The 20,844-nt window shown below is 42.0% G+C and overlaps 1 protein-coding gene across 1 annotated transcript in view; it reads right to left on the reverse strand.

The window, feature by feature from the left end:
• Positions 1 to 20,844, reverse strand: part of LOC308396544 (uncharacterized protein) — a 61,872-nt gene that overhangs the window by 16,978 nt on the left and 24,050 nt on the right. The window contains exons 9-13 of the mRNA XM_080881929.1: positions 14,888 to 15,084; positions 14,093 to 14,148; positions 9,784 to 13,774; positions 8,534 to 9,231; positions 3,202 to 3,421 (exon numbers count right to left, since the gene is read on the reverse strand). Coding sequence (XP_080738055.1) covers positions 3,202 to 3,421; positions 8,534 to 9,231; positions 9,784 to 13,774; positions 14,093 to 14,148; positions 14,888 to 15,084 — 5,162 coding nt within the window. The remainder of the gene's footprint in view (positions 1 to 3,201; positions 3,422 to 8,533; positions 9,232 to 9,783; positions 13,775 to 14,092; positions 14,149 to 14,887; positions 15,085 to 20,844) is intronic.

Below are 20,844 nucleotides of genomic sequence, written 5' to 3' on the forward strand. Positions count from 1 at the left end.
ATATGAATCCGATATAGTGTTTTTTAATCAACAAAACTGTTTTTTAAATATCTTGCTGCATTTTTTATAAGTTCATACTCAAGTTTAAAACAACAACTACACTAAAGCTATTCTGTTATACCTGTATGCAAAAAAAAAATATTTCATAGTTCAGCAATACTGATCAATCTAATAAACTTAAACCTACACCATCCTCCCTATTCTGGTATTTTAAAGAGTACTTAGCATAAATATTAAGCAACCTAACTAATAGGGTTCCAACTCCCAGCATCAACAAAAATAAATAAATAAAAAATAGGGAACCACCCCTCACGCTCCACCTCATGATGCTTAATCGACGTAATCAACCTTAATTTGATGCAGTGTGAAAAAAAAATGCACAGAAATCAATTCTTTTTCAAGAAATATTAAATAGATTCAACATCTTTCTTCAACAAAATTGCAGACTGCACAGATGGTACCTTCCCAAAGGAAAAAGTACTATAGCTTACTAGGGTATATATATATTAGACTTAATAGTTACTATATACAGTAATGGACTTCTATACATTTTACATCAGATTAAAACTTTGGGTGTAAGATTCAGATAATTATTTATTAAAAGCTCGACATTTTAAATGAGAATAAGAAAGAAAAGTATGTCTTTGTGCCCCCTTTTCCCTGTTCATGCCCTATCGGCCCCCCTGGCTAAACTTTGCTAGATCCGCCCCTGCACAGTTACCAGCGTCAGCTACGTAGAAAAAGATCCTCGAGTAGAAAGTAATATTAAATACATTCTAACAACAGCTGATCAAGCTTAAACGTGCTGCTGTTGTTCAGCCGCTGGTTTCCTCTTTCTGGTGCAAAGTGGGCCAAAAGCAAACTAGAGACACGGACTCGCGACAGAAAGCAGTTTCATGATTGAAGTAGCAGCAGGAGAGGCAGTCGCTTGTTAAGCTTAACGCAGGAATGCTTTACAAACATTCAGAGATGGACTTACACACTTGCTTTACTTCTCTCGGGGATAACTTTGTCGGAGATGAAATGCCAGGTTGCTAGCGAAGCTCCACATGCTATCCAGACCACCGACAGGTCCCGCATGCCACAGCCGCTCTATCACGTGATGCATACTGCTCCGACGTGCTAACGTTCTGAGGTGAGTTACGGCGTGTTGCAAGTTTTGTGAGGTGCTTTCGTGATATTTAATGGATCGGATTACATTCTTTTATTTTTCTCCGATATCCGATCCAGTAATTTAGGTCAGTATCGGACCGATACTAATATCGGATCGGTCCATCTCTAATATTTATCAGTGTATGCCAGCTGGAACAGAAACAGCTGCTTTTACATCATGACTTGGAATAAATAGCCATATTTAATCTGTGTATGTAAAATGTCCCTCTTACTACTTTTCTTAGACTGTGTAACTGGCAGGTTTGAGGAATCTATCAAACATATCGCTGCACAGTTTTTGGGAGATTGCTTGTAACCCTCAAATCAACTACAAGAGAATTTAAGGTTTTATAAACCTGCATTTACCTTTGTTTTTACAGTGTATGTAGTGCTTTATAGCCTCTTTTAGTTCAAAATCTAGTCTTGCCAGCCACTTTATTAGGTATCCCTTGCTGGGGAACACTCCTCAGAGATGTTGGTCCATACCGATGTGATAAAAATCACACAGCTTCTGCAGCTTTGTTCACAACAAACACGAGTGTTTCAGCAAAAACCTGATTCCCAATCAGGATTTTGCTGAAACACACACACGCTCGCCTCGAGACAGAAGATGTTGCAGCAGCACTTCTCCTCTCAGCAGCTCACTTCTCATCTTCATCACCATTATTCGGGCCCTATAATGTTCTCTACGATCCCACCGTGTGCCGTTGGATTTGACATATAGACCTAATTACCAAGTCTGTTTGAATGTTTGTGATCTCTGCTCCCTGCCTCAGACTCATCTGTGGAGAATATTACATCACAAAGCTTTTAGAGTGTGAACTGCATGCAGAGGAGCGCTGCTGATACAACAAATGTGAATTATTCTAAGATGCCTGTTTATATCTCATACATAAAAAGAAATCCTGGCATCATAAAACACCACCGCACTGCAGCTAACAAAAGAAACGGCATGTTGGCTTTTTAATCTTTCATGTTAAGGAATAAAAACACCATCGCATGCAAAAAGGACTCTTAGATATTCAGTTGAACAACAGTAGAATCAGCACTGAGCCAGAGCTTGCTTTAATCACTGCTAACATCAGCCAAAACAAACTGTCTTCCTGTGTTATATTACTCTATTTTATAAACTGCTACGGACCCGTTGAGGCATGCACTCCACTCTACTCCTGAAGGTGTGCCGTGGGATCTACACCCAGATGTAAGCGACAGATCCTTTAAGTCCTCTAAGCTGCGAGGTGGGGGGCTCCATGGATGGGACTTGTTTGTCCAGAATATCCCACAGATGCTCGATTGGACTGAGATCTGAGAAATCTGGAAGCCAAGTCAACACCTCAAATTGTTCCTGAACTATTTCTGGTTTGTGGCACCTCGCATTATCCTGATGAAAGACACAGCCATCAGGGAGTACTGTTTCCATGAAAGGGTGTACATGGTCTGCAACACCGCTAAGGTAGATGTTACATGTCAAAGTGACGTCCATGTGTTGGCAGGACCCAAGGTTTCCCAGCAGAACACGGTGGATGGGGTCAGTGTGGGAACCCTCGCTGTCTGTAGTGCCAGATGTTCTGTGTATTCTGACAGCTTTCTATCAGAACCAGCTTAAACGTTTTTTGCAATTTGAGCTAAAGTAGCCACACGGGCCGGGCTTCGTTCCCCACATGCATCAGTGAGCCTCAGCCGCCCATGACAACTGTTCGTTCCTTGGACCACTTTGATAGATACTGACCCCTGCATACCGGGAACACCCAACGAGAGCTGCAGGTGTAGAGACACTCTGAACAGCTCGGCCCTTGTCAAACTGTGATGGCAATCCTTACATTCGCTCATTTTACCTGCTTCTAACAAATCAACTTTGAGAACAAAATGTTGACTTGCTCCCACCTGCTAACAGGTGAAGAAATAATCACTGTTATTCACCTCACCTGTCACTGCTCACAATTTTAGGCCCGGCTGGTGTACATGAGCAGCAGACCGGAGTTCACATTCAGTTCGGTTTGGGGCAGAGAAAGCTCAGGACACCTGCAAACCCGGTAGCGTTTCACGCACCTGGTTCGATGTCCAGAGAGTGGGTGTCAATCTGGATGTGCAGCTTCTTGGCGGCAGCGGTGCAAAACTCCTCCAGGATGCAGTGGACCGCCTCGGTGATGTTGTACGGCACTGACTTGGTGAACTTCATCTTGCTGTTGACGACCACGCTGCCCTTCCTGAAGTTGAGGATCTCCAGTTTTTTGAAGCCCGTCAGGTTGGCCTGCAGGAACGGCAGCAGCTGCAGAAGAAGAAGAAGCAGAGAGTGACGCGTAGGCCATAGGGGAGTCTGACTGTTTGATATAATTTGATATTAACAACCAAGTACACACACACACACACACACACACACACACACACACACACACACACACACACACACACACACACACACACACACACACAAAGGGAAAATTACACATTTTCTCTGAGCTCTTTGGAGAATCTGCACAAAACAAAACTGAAGGAAAAACAGAAGAAAATTGATGTAAATGTAGTTTGGGCCGATTAAACTGTCTCATCATGAATTCTGTCTAAACTGAGTGAATTCATAAATAACTTGATGCCTCTCTGCTCACATAACTCACATCTTTTATGCCCATGAAGTCAAAGCCTTGGCTGAATTGATGCACCCAGTCTGATTTTATCCAGAGTTTTGTGTGAATGTCTGGAATTTCTTTCTACAAATCAATACATTCATCTACGTTTCCTCCTCCTGCTCGAGAAATTCTTGCAATGCCTGAACTCACACTGAAGATTTATATTGTAATTCAGAAGCTGCAAAGAATACAGAACGCCTTTTAAATCACACAAACATCTCTCTGAGGAAGAAACCATCCCACTGTTTGAGTCAATCCGCTGTCAGCAGACACAGAAAGGAAAGATTAAAGTCATAATTTTAAACTTTAATGTGATATGGATGAACTGTGTCTTCAAACCAGAAAGTAATCAGAGGATTTATCCGGGTTTTTTCTAGTTAAATCCCAGTTTTTGTGCCCCAAATTGATTGGCTTATTCTTCTTAATAGGATTACAGCCCTGTTCTTTTCTCCCTTCAGTTTAAGTCAGTACTTCTTCTTCAATCCCATTTATCTTCAATTCACTTTAAAGTCGATCCTTTGGTGCAATTAATTATAGAAATTACATGTAAATTTTTACATGTAACATGGTTTATTCAATAACTTTGCATTAGTATGAACATCTGTACTGGAAGCTGTTTCCTCTCGTGCATTTATTTGTAAAAGATCCGCACAAAAAGCATCCACCTCATAAAAAGAGAAGAATGGCTTTCACCACATTTAGCCCGACGAGCTGCTTTCCATCTGTTATCAACCAGACAGCAATCGCTTCTATTATTTATAGTACAGCTAACAGCGGCAGTGTTGAAGGGAGGCATATACTTGGAGCTGACTATCTTATTTGTTCACATCTTACCGTTTTTGAGAACCTTTAGAAATGCAGTGACCTAAGTGTCTTCTGTTTGGTGTTGATCGCGTTGCCTCAAAGAAAGGAACAGCCTGTTCTGTCTTCCTCCCCACACAGCAGATAGCCGCAGATTCTTCCTGTTAAAAGGAAGTTTTTCCTTCCCACTGTCATCAGTGATTTGGTGTTATATAATCAAACCGAATTGATTATCTATGCGATGAGTTTACAAAGTTTACTTTAGTCTCTATCAGTGATTCTAAATATTTTTCCTCATTCATCAATTTAAACTTTTTTACGAATTTTTAAAATGTATTTTTATCATCGTGATTATTATTATATCATAAATTTCAGTTTAAAACAAATATTTTTCGACCTTAAATTGAACCCATGAGAGAGAGACAGTGATATATCACTGGTAGAAAAAAAAGGTTTTACTCTTTAAAGTCGGGTTAAATCCCCACAAGTCCAGTTTACCGAACATGCTTGTTTCTTCCTTCATTACACAAATATTTATGGTCCTTTTTGCATGTGCGTGTAAAATGTGTCCGGAAATAATAAGTACATTTATAAGTGCCGCTGGCAGCGAGTGCCACTGATGTGATTATGCTGTTTACGGAGGAGATGCAGTAAAGCAGCGCACTTCGTTTCAGTCATCACTCCTCTTCATGTATTCCTCCTGTCATTGAGTTTTTTTGAGAGCATCCTCACCTTAAATGAGACACTGTGCCAACAAATTAGTATCCCTGAAAATGAAGTTCAACACACACGCACACGCACGCGCACGCACACACACACACACACACACACACACACACACACACACACACACACACACACACACACGATCTGCAGAGTCAAACTAAAAGAGAACAAATAGAAACACTCGACAGTTTTGTTTCTCTAATTTGCATTGACCGGACATAATTACCTCTATTGATGCAGTTTAAACTGTTCAGCAGATGAAGAGTAAAATCTATTCAGAAAACGTTGGTCCCCAAAAGGATTTAAAGTACTTTCTTTACCAGGCAGTATCTGTCGGCCTGAGTCTGTATTTCTATTCATGTGATAATTACTGCGTCTTGCAGGGCTTGAATTAATTTTTCACCGCCAGCAGCAGAGCGAGGACACAGAGGAGACGACTTAAAGGCTGCTGGTTCAATTCCTCGAGTTAAACACAAATAAAAAGCTTTTCTGTGTTTTTTGACTCATATATTACCCAGATCTCTCCATTTTCCTGCCTGCCCCTCTTTTAATTAGCCGATATTGCTGATAATGCAAACTCAGCATTTCTGCAGACTCAATGGTTTCCTTCCAAGTTTCCCAATTAAACAAAAAAGAACAGTAACTCCAGTCTATTCACCTTTGCCACTCTTTCAAACATTGTAAATCACTGACACTCATTAAAAGCCTCAGCTCGCAGGCTGCTGTTCCTGTAAGGCTTTTAATGTGAAAAGTCTGCAGGAAGTGCTTACTCATCAATGAAAGGTATGTTTATGACTGCTGAGTATTTGAATAGTCACTCAAGCTTATGTGAAATATTTGCACCTTTAGTTACACTGAGCCGTTTTTAGCTCTGGATTCTAATTGGCTGCTGCACAAACATCACTTGCTGCAGCTCCATATTAGTATGTAAATGCTTCCAGGCTTGAACTCAATACTTTGAAACGTCAGTACGTAACGGTCACCAAAATGTACATTTGCAGCAGGAATTAGTTTAGGGTAGAGTGTTAATCATTGATGGATCCAAATGAGAAAAATAAGAAAGGTAAAGAAAGATGTGAGCGCCATGCAGAGAGTTAAGGTTGATAAAACTGTCTGAATGCTAAGAAATCCAGATAGAGCTCCCACTTCTTCAGACATTATTTGATCTGAAATCTCAGCTGAAGGACACTGACGGCAGGCAATAATCTGCAAATAAAACTGCAGTAAGTAGGAGGCACGTTTCATCTTTAGATTAGTATTTCAGGCAGAGGACTCGCACCTGCATCATCCATTTACCATTATATTCCCCCGGCGTGTTCTTCCTGCCTCATTAATCCAGCAGAGTCATTGTTCAGAGAGAAATAAGGGCTGTATTGTACCTGCCTGAGCTTGAAATTATTCTCTCACTTCATCCAAAACATCAAAACATATCCATTCACTGCGCAACAACCTGCAGCTCCGACGCTGAGGGCTCCAGGAGAACTCGGAATGAAAACAGAGCTTGTGTTATTAATTGTGTCTGGCTTTCTGTTTTACCCATCAAGTCATAGAAGTATGAGGTATCGCACTCACCAGGCACTGTGTCGATACACTCTAAATATCCCTATTAATATGAATATTTTAATCAAAGAAGGAAAAATAGCTCATTGGCATCAAAGCGGGATGAAACCAGCTCCAATTAGGTCTCAGTTTGGGGAATATGTTCTCCTCTCCTCTTATAATAATGTATGAAATGACATGAAAGGAGTCTCTGGTGCTGATGGAGCCACACATGATTATGATCCGAGTCTGTAGCTCCCCTCAGCTCTCAGGCTACAGCTTCATGATGTGATGCTCTCCCAAATATTAAACAGTTTGAATTTTTCTGCATTCAGCAAGTGCTCAGTTTTCGATTTTAGAATTGGATAATTGCTTCTTCTTTTTTTAATGTGGTGATATAAACCAAATATATCGGCTCTGCCAAAGAGAAGAAAATATCTATGGACCCACGTTTAACGAGGAAAAATACCCAGAGTAAACGGATATGTCAGGTACAGCAGCTAAATCTAAATCTATCACACTCCAGAACATTAATGTCACATAAAACCTTGAACTTTATAGTCTGTGTCATTTAACACTCTAAAATCACACATTAAAAAAACCTGCAGACATGACATGCAAATGAATGCATTAGTGCCAATACCTGCAGTACCTCTAGTTTCCACATGAGGCTCCAAAAGTGAGTCAGTCTCCATAGACTGATGGATAATATGTTAAAATATGTTAATATGTTAAAATGTCCAACTTTACAGCTGAGATAAAAACCTTCAGAGCCTCAATGATGCATTGAGTTTTTCCTTTGCAGTCACCTTTCTCACTCACTATGTATTAACAGACCTCTCTGCATTGAATCATATCTGTTATTAATCTCTGTCTGTCTTCCACAGCAAGTCTCTATCCTGTTTTCCTTCTTCCACCCCAACCGGTCGCAGCAGATGGCCGCCCCTCCCTGAGCCTGGTTCTGCTGGAGGTTTCTTCCTGTTAAAAGGGAGTTTTTCCTTCCCACTGTCACCAAAGTGCTTGCTCATAGGGGGTCATATGATTATGTATCTACTGTACAATATAAAGCGCCTTGAGGCGACTTTTGTTGTGATTTGGCGCTATATAAATAAAATTGAATTGAATTAATACAAAAAACTGTTTTGACCTCTATGGATGGTTTCCTCCTTCAGAACAACAGTAGTGGAGAAAACCTTTTATTCAACTCTCCTGTTTGAGTTACATCGAGGTTTAAAGCTATGCATTAATATTGCCGTGGCCACTTTCACAGACAGGCTGGTGCCGACAGGGCTAGCTGCTGTCAGCTCTGCATCATCGTAGCTAGTTCATCCAAGTTTACACAGCACATTGAACATGTTTTATCAGTCATTAAGAAAAGCAAAGGCCCAAGGTTAGCAGTACCCTCAGGTTTACCCACAGTTTTATTAATTTTCCATCCATTTGTATTTTTCAGCTGGTTATCGACGCCCCACCTGCAGCGGCTCATGTCCCACAGTTTGAGAAATGCTGCAGTACGTAAAACTTTAAATATATTTTTACTTAAACAGCTGTAATCCACTAACTGGTGATTGCTGATATATTCAAAGAGGTGTGACAGTTTTGCAAACAACACATAATGACTCTTTAAACCAGACAAACCAGCAGAATAAAGAACCCTAAAGAAGGATGCAGGTTGCATTCCAACTCACCACGTCTAAGAAGGTGTTCTCCAGGGACCTGTACTCAGGTGAAGTCTTGTTGAAGAGGTCCTCAGAGAAGTCCATGTTGGTGACGCGCAGGCTGAAGAACACCACCAGCTCCCGGCCGTGGCTGGCCGTGGTCATGGTGGGAGTGGTTAGGTATCTCAGTGGAGGTGTGGCCGTGGTGACAATGGTCCTGTGTTCCTCCTGCACAGACAGGAAGCCGCTCCCCTCTTCTCCCTTTTCCAGGAGCTCATTTGGGTCTGTGGCCACCACGCTGGTTTGATCCAGCTCCACAGCCAGGTCCTGCACAGCTTCTTCCACCATGTCTTCGGTAGCATCCGGCGGGGTGGTGGGGCTTCCGCCTTCTTTTTTTATGTAGCCTCCTAAGTCTTCATCAATAATGACGACAGCTGGCTCGCTTTGCTCTGACTCCACCTCCGGCTCAGCGCTATCACCCTCAGGAGACTCAGTAACAATGGGGACTTCAGATTCCTCTGCTACCTCAAAGAGTCCAGAGTCAATTGTTGGGACGGGTAAAAACACTTCAGAAACATCGACAGAAGCTGCCGGAGGTGTAGGCAGTGAGTCTGAAGCTGGTGGTGCTGTCACACTGATGTCTGTTTCTGGGGATAAATTACTTTTTTGTGTCTCCTCTGGCAACTCTTTAGTGGCTTCTGATGTGCCTGTTGTGTCTGCAGCTGCCACTTTGAAATTTCAGGCAAAAAGGATTAATTAAGTCATGAGTGCACACAAAGGATTTCAACAAATTACCAAAATGTGCCTGTATACATACATAATAAATTCATACAGCTAATGCAGAATCCTCACTTCTGCACTAAGATAAAATCTTACAGAAAAGATCCATCTGATGGAGTCTTTAATAATCAAAAAATAACCCACAACTTTTCATGCAGCACAGACACATTGCACAGTCTGCACTGAAATGTAGGGAGATCACATTTTGGTTTGTACACGGCTCTAAAATTATATAATCAATCCATCAGAAAACATGTAATCATCTCACTTCCATCTCATTTATAATTACTGTAATTCGCCCATATATTATACTCTTTATAGGTTTTACAAAAGAAACACTTAAGTAATGTAACAAGTAGTGTAGTGTAGTGTAGTGAAGCGAACTGATTTCTCCGGCGAGTAATTAAGTACTGCATTACTTTTAAGGAAAGTAAAAAATTATGTGTAATAAAGTACTTTTTTGAATAACAACCCCAACACTGCTCTTCACACCTGCTCACCTGTGATATGAGAGATCGTCTCCAAGTGTGAATTGCCTTTTGTCGTTTCTGTCATTGTGGTGGAATTGACTTCATGCTCCACCTGAACGTCTACACTCTCTACATCCTCCTCGTTGTAAAAATGATCAATGATGGGATAGTCATGGTCAGGTTCGCCTACATCTTCGCTGGAAGGCTGGACTGGTATGACGGGTAAATTATGCTCCTCTGCTGGGTGATGATAGTCAGTTCTGACAGGATACAGGAGGTTTTTATCTTCAATGACCTGAACAGCATCCTCTCCAAAAGGAAGGTTGTCCACACCATCCAAGGAGGGCAGGATTTTAATTGATTCGGCAGGTGGCTCAGTGGCATCTATTTTAGGTTCTGGTTCTAACATCTCTACTACCCCCTCACCTGGATCCGATTCTAGGCCATGAAGATGCTCCCCTTCTGATTGTTGGACTTCCTCTATTACCTCTTCTTTAGATTCTGGCTCTGAGACTTCTGGTAGCTTTTCCTCTGGTGGTAAACTGTCAGCTTTGCCTTTGACCGGTTGAGAAGCTTCTTTTGGTTTTGGGCTTTCAGCAACCTTCACTTGTTCCACGACTTCTTCAGATTGTGGTAGTGGGACCTCAGTTACATCCAGTACTTCTGATTCTTTCCCAGGTAATGGTTCGTATGGTACCTTTTTCATCTCTACCACCGACTCAGTCGGTTCTGGTACTTCTTCTTGCTCCTTTTCTGATTCTGCAGTCCCAACTTCCACAGGTGCCATTTCTGTTACTTTGGGCACTTGGGTTTCCCTTGTCGGTGCAGTTTCTGGTTCTGCAGTTTCTTCTGCTGGAGATTTAACTTTTTCTACCCGCAAAACCTCTTCCTCCTTTCTTTCGACATCTTTATCATCTCGTGCTGGACCCTCAGAAACCTCTTCTTCTGCTGGTTTCACATCTGCTGGCTTTTCCTGAATTACTTTTGCTTCAGGTTCAGAGGCCTCTGGCACTAGTTTTTCTGATCCTGTGGCATCAACCACCTCTCCTTTTGGTTCTGAAACATCTTCTACACCTGTGAGTTGTGACTCTTCCTCTGGTTCTTTAACACCCCCCACATTTGGCTCAGGCTGCAAATTTGGAATTACATTTTCGTCCATTTTTTTAATCTCTTCTGTAATTTTTGCTTTTTCCTCTTCTGGTTGTAAAACACTGGGCTGTTCATGCAGTGCTTCTTCTGTCAGATCTTTGACGGTGCTTTCTTCTGCTTCTGCCTTGGGCTCTGAAAATTCAAGGTCCTTCTCTTCAATACCTAGAGTAGTAATTACTTCTGTAATTACTTTTTCTGGCTCTGAAACAGCAACTTCTTGAGATTCTACTATAAACTCTTCCCCTGGCTCTGAGTCTACAGGCACTTTTGTGTCTGGTTTTGCATTTTCAGCTACTTTGTGACCTGGCTCTGAGGTTTCAGCTGGCTCTGAAACTTCAGGCACTTCATTATCTACTTCAGAAACTTCAGGTACTTCTTGACCTGGCTCTGAAGGTGCAGGTACTTCTTGAACTGGCTCTGAAGGCGCAGGTACTTCTTGACCTGGCTCCGAAAGTGCAGGTACTTCTTGAACTGGCTCTGAAGGCGCAGGTACTTCTTGAACTGGCTCAGAGGGTGCAGGTATTTCTTGACCTGGCTCAGAAGGCGCAGGTATTTCTTGACCTGGCTCCGAAAGTGCAGGTATTTCTTGACCTGGCTCTGAAGGCGCAGGTATTTCTTGACCTGGCTCTGAAGGTGCAGGTACTTCTTGACCTGGCTCCGAAAGTGCAGGTACTTCTTGACCTGGCTCTGAAGGCGCAGGTATTTCTTGACCTGGCTCTGAAGGCGCAGGTACTTCTTGACCTGGCTCTGAAGGCGCAGGTATTTCTTGACCTGGCTCAGAAGGCGCAGGTACTTCTTGACCTGGCTCAGAAGGCGCAGGTACTTCTTGACCTGGCTCAGAAGGCGCAGGTACTTCTTGACCTGGCTCAGAAGGCGCAGGTACTTCTTGTCCTGGCTCAGAAGGCGCAGGTACTTCTTGACCTGGCTCAGAAGGCGCAGGTATTTCGTGACCTGGCTCAGAAGGCGCAGGTACTTCTTGACCTGGCTCAGAAGGCGCAGGTATTTCGTGACCTGGCTCAGAAGGCGCAGGTATTTCGTGACCTGGCTCAGAAGGCGCAGGTACTTCTTGTCCTGGCTCCGAAAGCGCAGGTACTTCTTGACCTGGCTCTGAAGGCGCAGGTATTTCTTGACCTGGCTTTGAAGGCGCAAGTACTTCTTGATCTGGCTCCAAAGGCCCAGATACTTCTTGATTTGGTTTTGAGGCCTCGGCTACTTCATGACCTGGCTCTGAGACTACAGTTACCTCTTTTACTGGCTCTGAAACCTCAGGCACTTCATTATCCCTTTCAAAAACCTCATATACTTCTTTTTCTAAATTTGAAACTTCAGGCACTTCTCTGTGTGGTTTCGAAACCTCAGCTACTTCTTGGTCTGGCTCTAAAACTTCAGGCACTTCTTTTTCTGGTTCAGAAACCCCATGTACTTCTTTTTCAACTGATACTTCAGCTACTTTTTCATCAGGGTCTGCAACAGTTGCTCCTAGTTTGTCAGGTTCTTGAAGTTCATCTACCTTGGAAATTTCAGCTACTACTTCTTTTAGTTTAAACACATCAGCTGATTCTTTGACTGTCTCTGAAACTTCAGATACTTCTTTGACTGTCTCTGAAACTTCAGATACTTCTTTGACTGTCTCTGAAACTTCAGATGATTCTTTGACTGTCTCTGAAACATCAGATACTTCTTTGACTGTCTCTGAAACTTCAGATGATTCTTTGACTGTCTCTGAAACTTCAGATGATTCTTTGACTGGCTCTGAAACTTCAGATGATTCTTTGACTGTCTCTGAAACATCAGATACTTCTTTGACTGTCTCTGAAACTTCAGATGATTCTTTGACTGGCTCTGAAACTTCAGATGATTCTTTGACTGTCTCTGAAACATCAGATACTTCTTTGGCTGACTCTGAAACTTCAGATACTTCTTTGACTGTCTCTGAAACTTCAGATGATTCTTTGACTGGCTCTGAAACTTCAGATGATTCTTTGACTGTCTCTGAAACATCAGATACTTCTTTGGCTGACTCTGAAACTTCAGATATTCCTTCAACTGTCTCTGAAACTTCAACAGTTGCCTGCAAAACTTTGAGCGATTCTTCATCAGGTTCAACTGCCAACCCACTTTCTGGTTTGAGCAGGCCCTTTTCATTTTCCAACTCTGAAACATCCTTTGTTTCTGAAATATCACCAGCATCGTGGGTTTTAGAGACACCCAAATGTACCTCCTCTTCTTCCTCTGGAAGAGCATTTTCTTCTTCGTCTTCATGAAGTATCACTGTTGGCTTTGTGGGTGGCTGGTCTGTTATGGCGGAGACTGTTGTGATGGGGAGTCTAACATCAGGCGCCTCCTTTGCAGCCGGAATTGTAGTGAATATAATATTAGCGGTTGGGGTAATCTGAACAGTGTCCAATCTAGGACCTTCTCTGTCGTCACCAACAGGACTCAGGTCTCCCTCTGGTATCAGGTTAGGAGACAAACTGACGTAGGGAGCATCTGTCTCCAGCTCAAGAAGTGCAGGAGGGGTGGGAATGTAGTCTCGCACAAGTTTACCGGTTTCATCATGATGAATGGTTTCAATCTCATGTGTAATGATCAGCAATTCTTCTCCCTTCCCCTCTTCCTTTACTGGCCCGGGTTCACTCACATAAATCGACTCATCAGTAACGTCCTCCGAGCCTGGGAGTTGATCGCTGCCCTCTGCCACCCCACTGGTCACTGCTGTCGCATCATCATCTGGGACTGCTGTTGGGTCAAGCAGGATCTCCAGGGCATTTTCCTTCTCCATGGGGGTGAGGGAAACTGCCGGCCAGAGTTTGTCAAACTCTGGCTCCACAGTGGAAATTTCCAACTCGTTGTGTGAATCAGGCTCGCTGGACTGTGGAAGGCATGTTGGCAAAAATGAAAACAAAACAAAAAACAAACAAAAAAAAAAACTATTAGACAACTTTAATTTACAATATTTAAGTCTTAAGGATTGTATTTAAACATGTTACCAATCACACTGAAAGCTGTACAAGACAACACAAACAAAGACTGCTCTAGTGTGACCTGCACAGTTCTGGAGATCAGTTGTCTTCAATTTAATAGAACGTGATGGATAGAGAGCACTGCAGGCTCTATGGGGTTTCATCTGGGGTGGTCTCTCTTTAAAATAAGCCAACTACAGTTTCATTAACCATTATAATGGTCTTACCTGATTCATTACTCCAACTGAAGCGGTGGCTCTCAATGCTGGTAGGAGGATCTTTTCTATGACATTAAAAAAAAGCAGGTTGAAATCAGATAAAACCAATCAGTTACTCATATTTCTCAAAATCTTGTAGTGGAATTATACACCAAGCCTTAAATGCTTTAACTAAATAGAAATAGCTGATTGTCCAAATTAGGAGTTACGTAAAAGTTTCCACCGGATGCTCCAGGTATCACTGAGCCCAAAATTCTCAGTGGAACCACAATGTCATAGAGCTCCAGGGAGCCTGATTATGTAAGGTTTTCTATGTTTACAATTGGCCAGTACAAAACTGAATTAAAGTGAAGCTCTTTAATTCAGTTCCTCATTTTTAATTCAGATAAACGAGGCTTATTTAAAAGAAAGTGTCAGATGGGACGTTTTCGACTGTTTTCTGAGAATTCACTGGAGAAGTCTTTATGAAAGGTGTTTTTTTTTGTTACAGACTGTAGCTGTGAATCCTTCTGTATTAAAATAATGTTCTAACATCGTTCTCGTTGAAGACTGAACAATGCCGGTGTTCACATGTTCTAAATAATCATTTGAGTGAAACAAATTTAGGTCCTGAAGAAATTTTTTAGCTTTTGAAGGGCCTGGATCACAGAGGACGATCTGAGACAGCTGTGTCACAGTAGCTGGATGTTGCCCATGCCGTCTAAAAAATGCAAGTAGAGCTGTTCATGACTCTTTACATGCAACTTATTTGTGCGATGACCATATAAATGAAACCAAAGAGTGACCTCTGTGGAGAGACGTTACCTGGTTCAAAGTTAATTGAATCCAGGTCGACTGGAAGGGACGCCTCCTCACGCAGAGCCTTGGTCACCATTTCCCTGAGTGCAGAGTTGGCTGAGGAAGACTTGGGTGTGTCAGTCGCATTCTCTGAAATCTCAGAGGTGATTTGAGGGGAACTGACCTCAAAGACCAGAGAGTAGTGCACCGAGATTCCTCCAGGCCTGAAAGAGGAAATATTTTCCTTTTTATTTTTTAAAGATGGCAAAACAGACATGAATATGGGGAGCAGATGAGGGATGACATTCAGTTTCATGGGTAGGTGGGGCAGAGACTCTACAGGGTGAGCTGTGTCAGGGTCAGGAGATACTGCCTCTGAATCTTCTCACTAACCGCGCTGATCAATAAATGTCTGAACTCTGCAAATACAGGTCGACTGTTATGGAGATTTTGTGCTTCTCAGCTTTTGTTTCGTCAGTCCTGTAACATCGTGTTTTAACATAATGCTGCAGATTTCATCGTGAACTCTGCTACGGAGTGTCCTTTGGCAGAAATATCCGCTGTCTTTAAAGCAGCTGAGGATGCATAGGTGGCAAAAATCTCAGATTGGCACATTTGTGAATTGCACTAAGTTTTAGATGCCTGGTCTGTTTCGCTTGTTACTCTCTGATTGGATTTAGGCAATAAAAACTACTAACTACAAACTATGAGTTTGCGCTCATGTATGCATGTGAGATCACAGACACTAAAGGACAGCTTTGACAAAAGGAGCCGACATATGGGAAAGAGTTTCACATACATAGTTAAAAGGTTGCACTGAGAAACACTACTTTTAAAATGCCAGGCATTAATATCTGAAGCTACACTTCAAAAACAAGAAGAGAATATTGAGCTGCATCAATATTCTGCATCGCTATCATCATCAGCAGAGAATAAGCTGATTTGTTAGATGGGACAATTAGAATGCCGATGATGTGAATTTCTTTGTTTTGAGTGAACTGACGAAGTGAAAGCACTTCTTCTTTAGGCCGCGAGATGGTTCTCCATTCGGAACTTGTAAATCACCAGGTTGGTTTTACACTTACTTCCCTCTTATCGCTGTTTTTTGTCTCCTCCACAGACTGTACATAAAGGAAAGGCGTAGTGATCTCCGCCCTAACACACCTTCCACCTTATTTGTCTTGTTGAATCCAATAATAATTACAATAATAAACTTCTTATATTCAAACAACCTAGTGGCACAGACTCATCAGTCACAGATAAATGAGTCCATGCTTCCCCTACCAACGCCAGTCACATGGTCCATTTGAGCACTTCACTAAAATAAGTTTTGTTGTACGTTGTTTGAGTATTTCTACTCCGCTGTATTGTGGTTGTAAACACTCTACTTTGCACTCCATTTATTTATTTACTACAGATTTGAAAACAAATGTACTCATGCATGGTAACATATCGCTCTAAAGCTAAATCACATTTATGATTCTACATAATCTGTACTTTTATTTTAGGTACTAAACATATTTTTATGACTTTTCCTTAAATAAGAGACTGAATACTCTTGTCACTCCTTCGTTTTGTAGAAAGTTACTGTTTTTAATACCTGTGATTCACATGTATTTCTGCAATCCTCCGTGGCTGGCTAACTGAATGAACGCCAGTATAACGCGCTTCCTTTTTCCATCTTTTATGTACAGTCTGTGGTCTCCAGCTACCCCTGACTAAAACATCTGGCTGCTCAAAACATCTTTAAGACTTGAAAACCAAAACAAGCAGCTTAAAGAGGCTAAAATCTCGAGGGGACGCGGTCAGTCAGCCGTAGGTTTGTGAGGTCTTCGTTACGTGTTGTTGTTTGATTTTATTTTTACTGACATGAGTCCAGCTCTTGCTGCTTATTAAGAAGTAAGAACAAGTGTACAGACATGTGAAAATATTCTTGCTCATTGTCATAATTCAAACACTGAGAAAAGTCACTCTTTGCTTTGTTGCAATCTGGCAGGCAGATGAAGGAAGGAGGAGCTGCGAATCCTTCCCGAGATTAGAGGACGAGCTCCCGCTGAGGCCTCACCTCCGTGTTATTGGCCGTGACAGCCCCAGACGCCACAGGGGAAGGCAAATTAATCGGGGGAGCAGCCTGACAATTACAGTATCCACAGGTCTTCCTGTTTCCCTGCTCACCTGTCTTCTCCGACACTGTCACAAACTTCATGAAAAAGCATCTGTGCTCCTTGTGTTCACCTGTAACGCGATTGCGATTCACAGGAAGCTGTCCGCCTGTCTGAGCAGTTATTTGGTCCCCGTGCAGATCTTTTCACTGAGCTGTGTGAACAGTTTGGGGGGAAATAATCCCCCCTCTGTGAGTCTAACTCGGACACAAATAAAAGCTGAGCCGCATGTTGGCAGGAAACTGAACACAAACACACAACAGGAGGCGGATACTACAGGGGATGTTTCATCTCTTGGTGCCATTTACCCGTCAGTGTCCTGGGTCTCGCTTACATTGGGGAGAAGAAAAGAAGGCATTAGAGCTGGAAATGAAAGTGTAACAGAAAGAAAGGCACCACCAGGATGACAAGAGCCACAAGAAATGAGCCATTTGAGTGTCACTTTAAATTCGGCATGAAATGATGTGTATTATGGTGGAGTCTGAAAAAGCCTGTTTCTCTGGGGGAAACATTGTAGACAAAAGAACAACAATCAATGTTAAAGCTGGCAAAAAAACATGCTCAGAATAAAATACAAACTTTAACAATGAACAGCTTAAATAACCTGCTGCATCAGGACCGAGTGGCTCTGACTCCTGCAGTGATTTCTGTAGCAGCGCTTTACATCAAAGGTGGAAAAGTGGGAACAGTGATGGGAAGTAACGGCATTACTAACGGCATTACTTTTTTCAGTAACGAGTAATCAAACTAATTACTATTTCTATCGTTGCAACACTGTTACCATTACTAAGAATGGTAAAACTAAGAATTACCATTTTTCAACAAACAGACGGTTGAAGCTGTGTTCAGCTTACCGCACTTTATATCAGTTGCACGGAAGTAGCTGTAAGTAATCTGGGCGCTACAGCTTTAAGCAGCTGCGCGCGCTCCCACCGACGGCAATCACTTTCTGCCCGACGATCACTTTTTGCACAACACCTGGAGCTAAGGGGGCAAAACAATCGCATGAGTCCTGCTGTTTGACTGAGGAAGAATAAAGTAGTCGTGGTAAGCCAATCACATGACCACTTTAAGATGACAAAGCAACAAGGTGATATTTACCAGTTTTTAAATTGTGTTGATAGGCCACGTAAAACCAGAGTCATGATAAACAATATATACGCTGTGTTTTTTCCTGAATAGTTTCGTCACGTTTACTGTCTAAGGACAGCGCAGCAAGCACTCTCTGCTTATGACCAAGAAAACCAAAAAACAGCCTGTTCGTGTTGGTGGAAAAATGCACCATGTCGACCAATCATAAAATGATATGGCAACATGAGATTTGGTTGTTTAGGGAAGAGGGGAAGTTTTAGTAGTGATGGCGAGAGGAAGAGAGAGAGAGATAAAGACAGCAGAAAGAGAGAGAGAGAGAGAGTTTTGAGATGTGAGAGATTTTTGACGTTTAGCATGTTTGAAGTGTGTAGTTAATGTGTTGTCTTGTGTAGTTAAGTGTGTAGTGTTGTGGTTTTGTGTTGTGTGTCTGAACAATGAGGCGATTGCTGTCTTGGGATCTCACAAAAGTTGAATTCCAACAATTGCAGCAGCTACTTAGTTGTAATCAGTTTTGGGACTAACGCGTTATTAAGTAACGCGTTACAGTAACTACGTTATTATTGTGGTAGCGAGCACGGTAACTAGTTATTATGCCAAAACCGGGAACGCGTTACTCGTTACTGGGATTTAGATAGGCTCGTTACTCGTTACTTCGTGTGGTGGCTATCGCGGAGCTTCCACAGATTCAATAACATTAGCAAGTGGTGGAGGCCAGCAGGTGGATGAAGGAAAAGGGAGGCAAGAGGAGAGACCCGAAGCGGCCGCTGGTCCGAGAGTGTCAGGTGAACTGAACTTCAGGTAAGAAGTTATGACCTGCAGTGTATCTGAGTCAGATATGAACCAAGTTTAGGTGGAGTTTATTTTCGTTATGCTGACTTTTTCGTACTGCGTGCTAGCTAGCATGACGGAGTTTCTATACAGCTGGGTGGGTGCTATGATGTTACTGATGTTGAACTTTATTTTGTTCATAAGGTTAATTATTAGAGTTGCCAACCGTCCCGTAAAAAACGGAATCGTCTCATATTCAGAGAAAATATTACGCTTTTGGTATTGAGGTGAAAAGGAACAGTTTGTCCCGGACTTCAGCTACAATGAAAAAGACACAAAGCTGGAGTTATTCTGTCTTTATGCTGCACAGCTGCCTCTTCTTCTCTCATTCTCTGCCCCTCCCTCTCCTGTTTCTACTTCAGTCATGAAACTGATCAATGATCAGCTGATCGGCTTTTCTCTCTTGTTTATTTATCGCCCACTTTGCGCCAGAAAGAGGAAACCAGCGGATGTCGCGGTAAGACAAATAACACCAGGATCCTTTTCTAAGTAGCTGACAGCTGGTAACTGTGCAGGGGCGGGTCTAGCAAAGTGTTGCCAGGGGTCCATGTAGGGCATTAAAAGGGAAAGGGGGGCACAAGGAAATACTTTCTTATTCTCATTTAAAATGCCTCACTTTTAAAAAAATAATTATCTGAGTCTTACAACAAACAATTGATAGATTGATACATATATACCATCAAAACAGTGTACATCACTGTCACAACAGTGTTTATTTTCATTCAAAGGCTTTATGATTTTTCCTATAATGGTTAAAATGCCCGGGACGATTTTTTTGTCCCAGTCCAGCCCTGTATGCAGCTCATCTGCAGTCTGGTGTTACCTACATCTTCCGATTCAGAAGGAAGAATTTCCGAGTTCTGAGTACAATCGAAAGCACCACGACTGCAGTTTTTGTGTTGGATGTAAAAAGCAGGCTAGGATAGAATCAGGCGTGGGATTTCTCTCATGGAAATGATTACATTATTTTTTCCTTTAATTGGTAGGTGGCACAGTGCACTTGTGGCAAGTAAGCAAGCTAGAAGACTGGAAATCTTGCTGGGTATCCAGTTACAGAAGCAACACATTAACAAGAGAATTCTGAGTAAAACCAAAGTTACTTTCCCTAGTAACTAGTTACTCTGAAAGTAACGAGTAACTTGAAGTAACTGAGTTACTTTTGATAGAAGTAACTAGTAATGTAACTAAGTTACTAATTTAAAGTAACTTACCCAACACTGGTTGTAATATTACTCTTTCTGGGTCACAAAATAAACTTTTAAGATATTTTGAGGCGTGAATGTAGTTGTGTAAATGTCAGATATCTGCTTGGTTTACAAGACATCACATATTTGCAAAAGTGCTCCGACGTTTTTGGAGATCTGACACCCACCATCTCGAAGCTAACGGGAGGTCGAGACCTACTACAGCCGGGAGGAACACCGCTTTCCTGGCACATCGTGCCTCAACCTCCCGGTCGGCTTCGAGCTGGCGGCCTCCGAAGAATGCGGTTTAGACTTTTGCGAGATCTCGCAAAACTTTTGTGAGATCCCAAGTTTGTTTTGCGAGAACTCGCAAAAGTCTGTCTTAATTTTTTTTTCTCCCATGTCCCTTGCGGGGCTCCGTAGTGTGGCATTTTAATGAATGCAGAACACCTGATGGTTATGTCAATAGTTTGAAGTGGTTATAAAAAAAAGGGTAAAAGGTAAATGGCTGCAAATAACTTTTTAACTTTTTAAAAAATTGACAATTTATATTTGCATTTAAAGTTATGAAATATGATTCAATAAACATGTTTGTGGTTGTTAAAAATATAACTTTTTCAACTCAGATTTTATGTTTTTTGTCTGATTTTAGATCAATTGTGTTAATACAGTATGTCAAAATGAAAACATAACTGTAAATTCAGACACGTAAGGATGT

Source organism: Rhamphochromis sp. 'chilingali', assembly GCF_963969265.1.
Source record: "Rhamphochromis sp. 'chilingali' genome assembly, chromosome: 5".
Lineage (NCBI taxonomy): Eukaryota > Metazoa > Chordata > Actinopteri > Cichliformes > Cichlidae > Rhamphochromis > Rhamphochromis sp. 'chilingali'.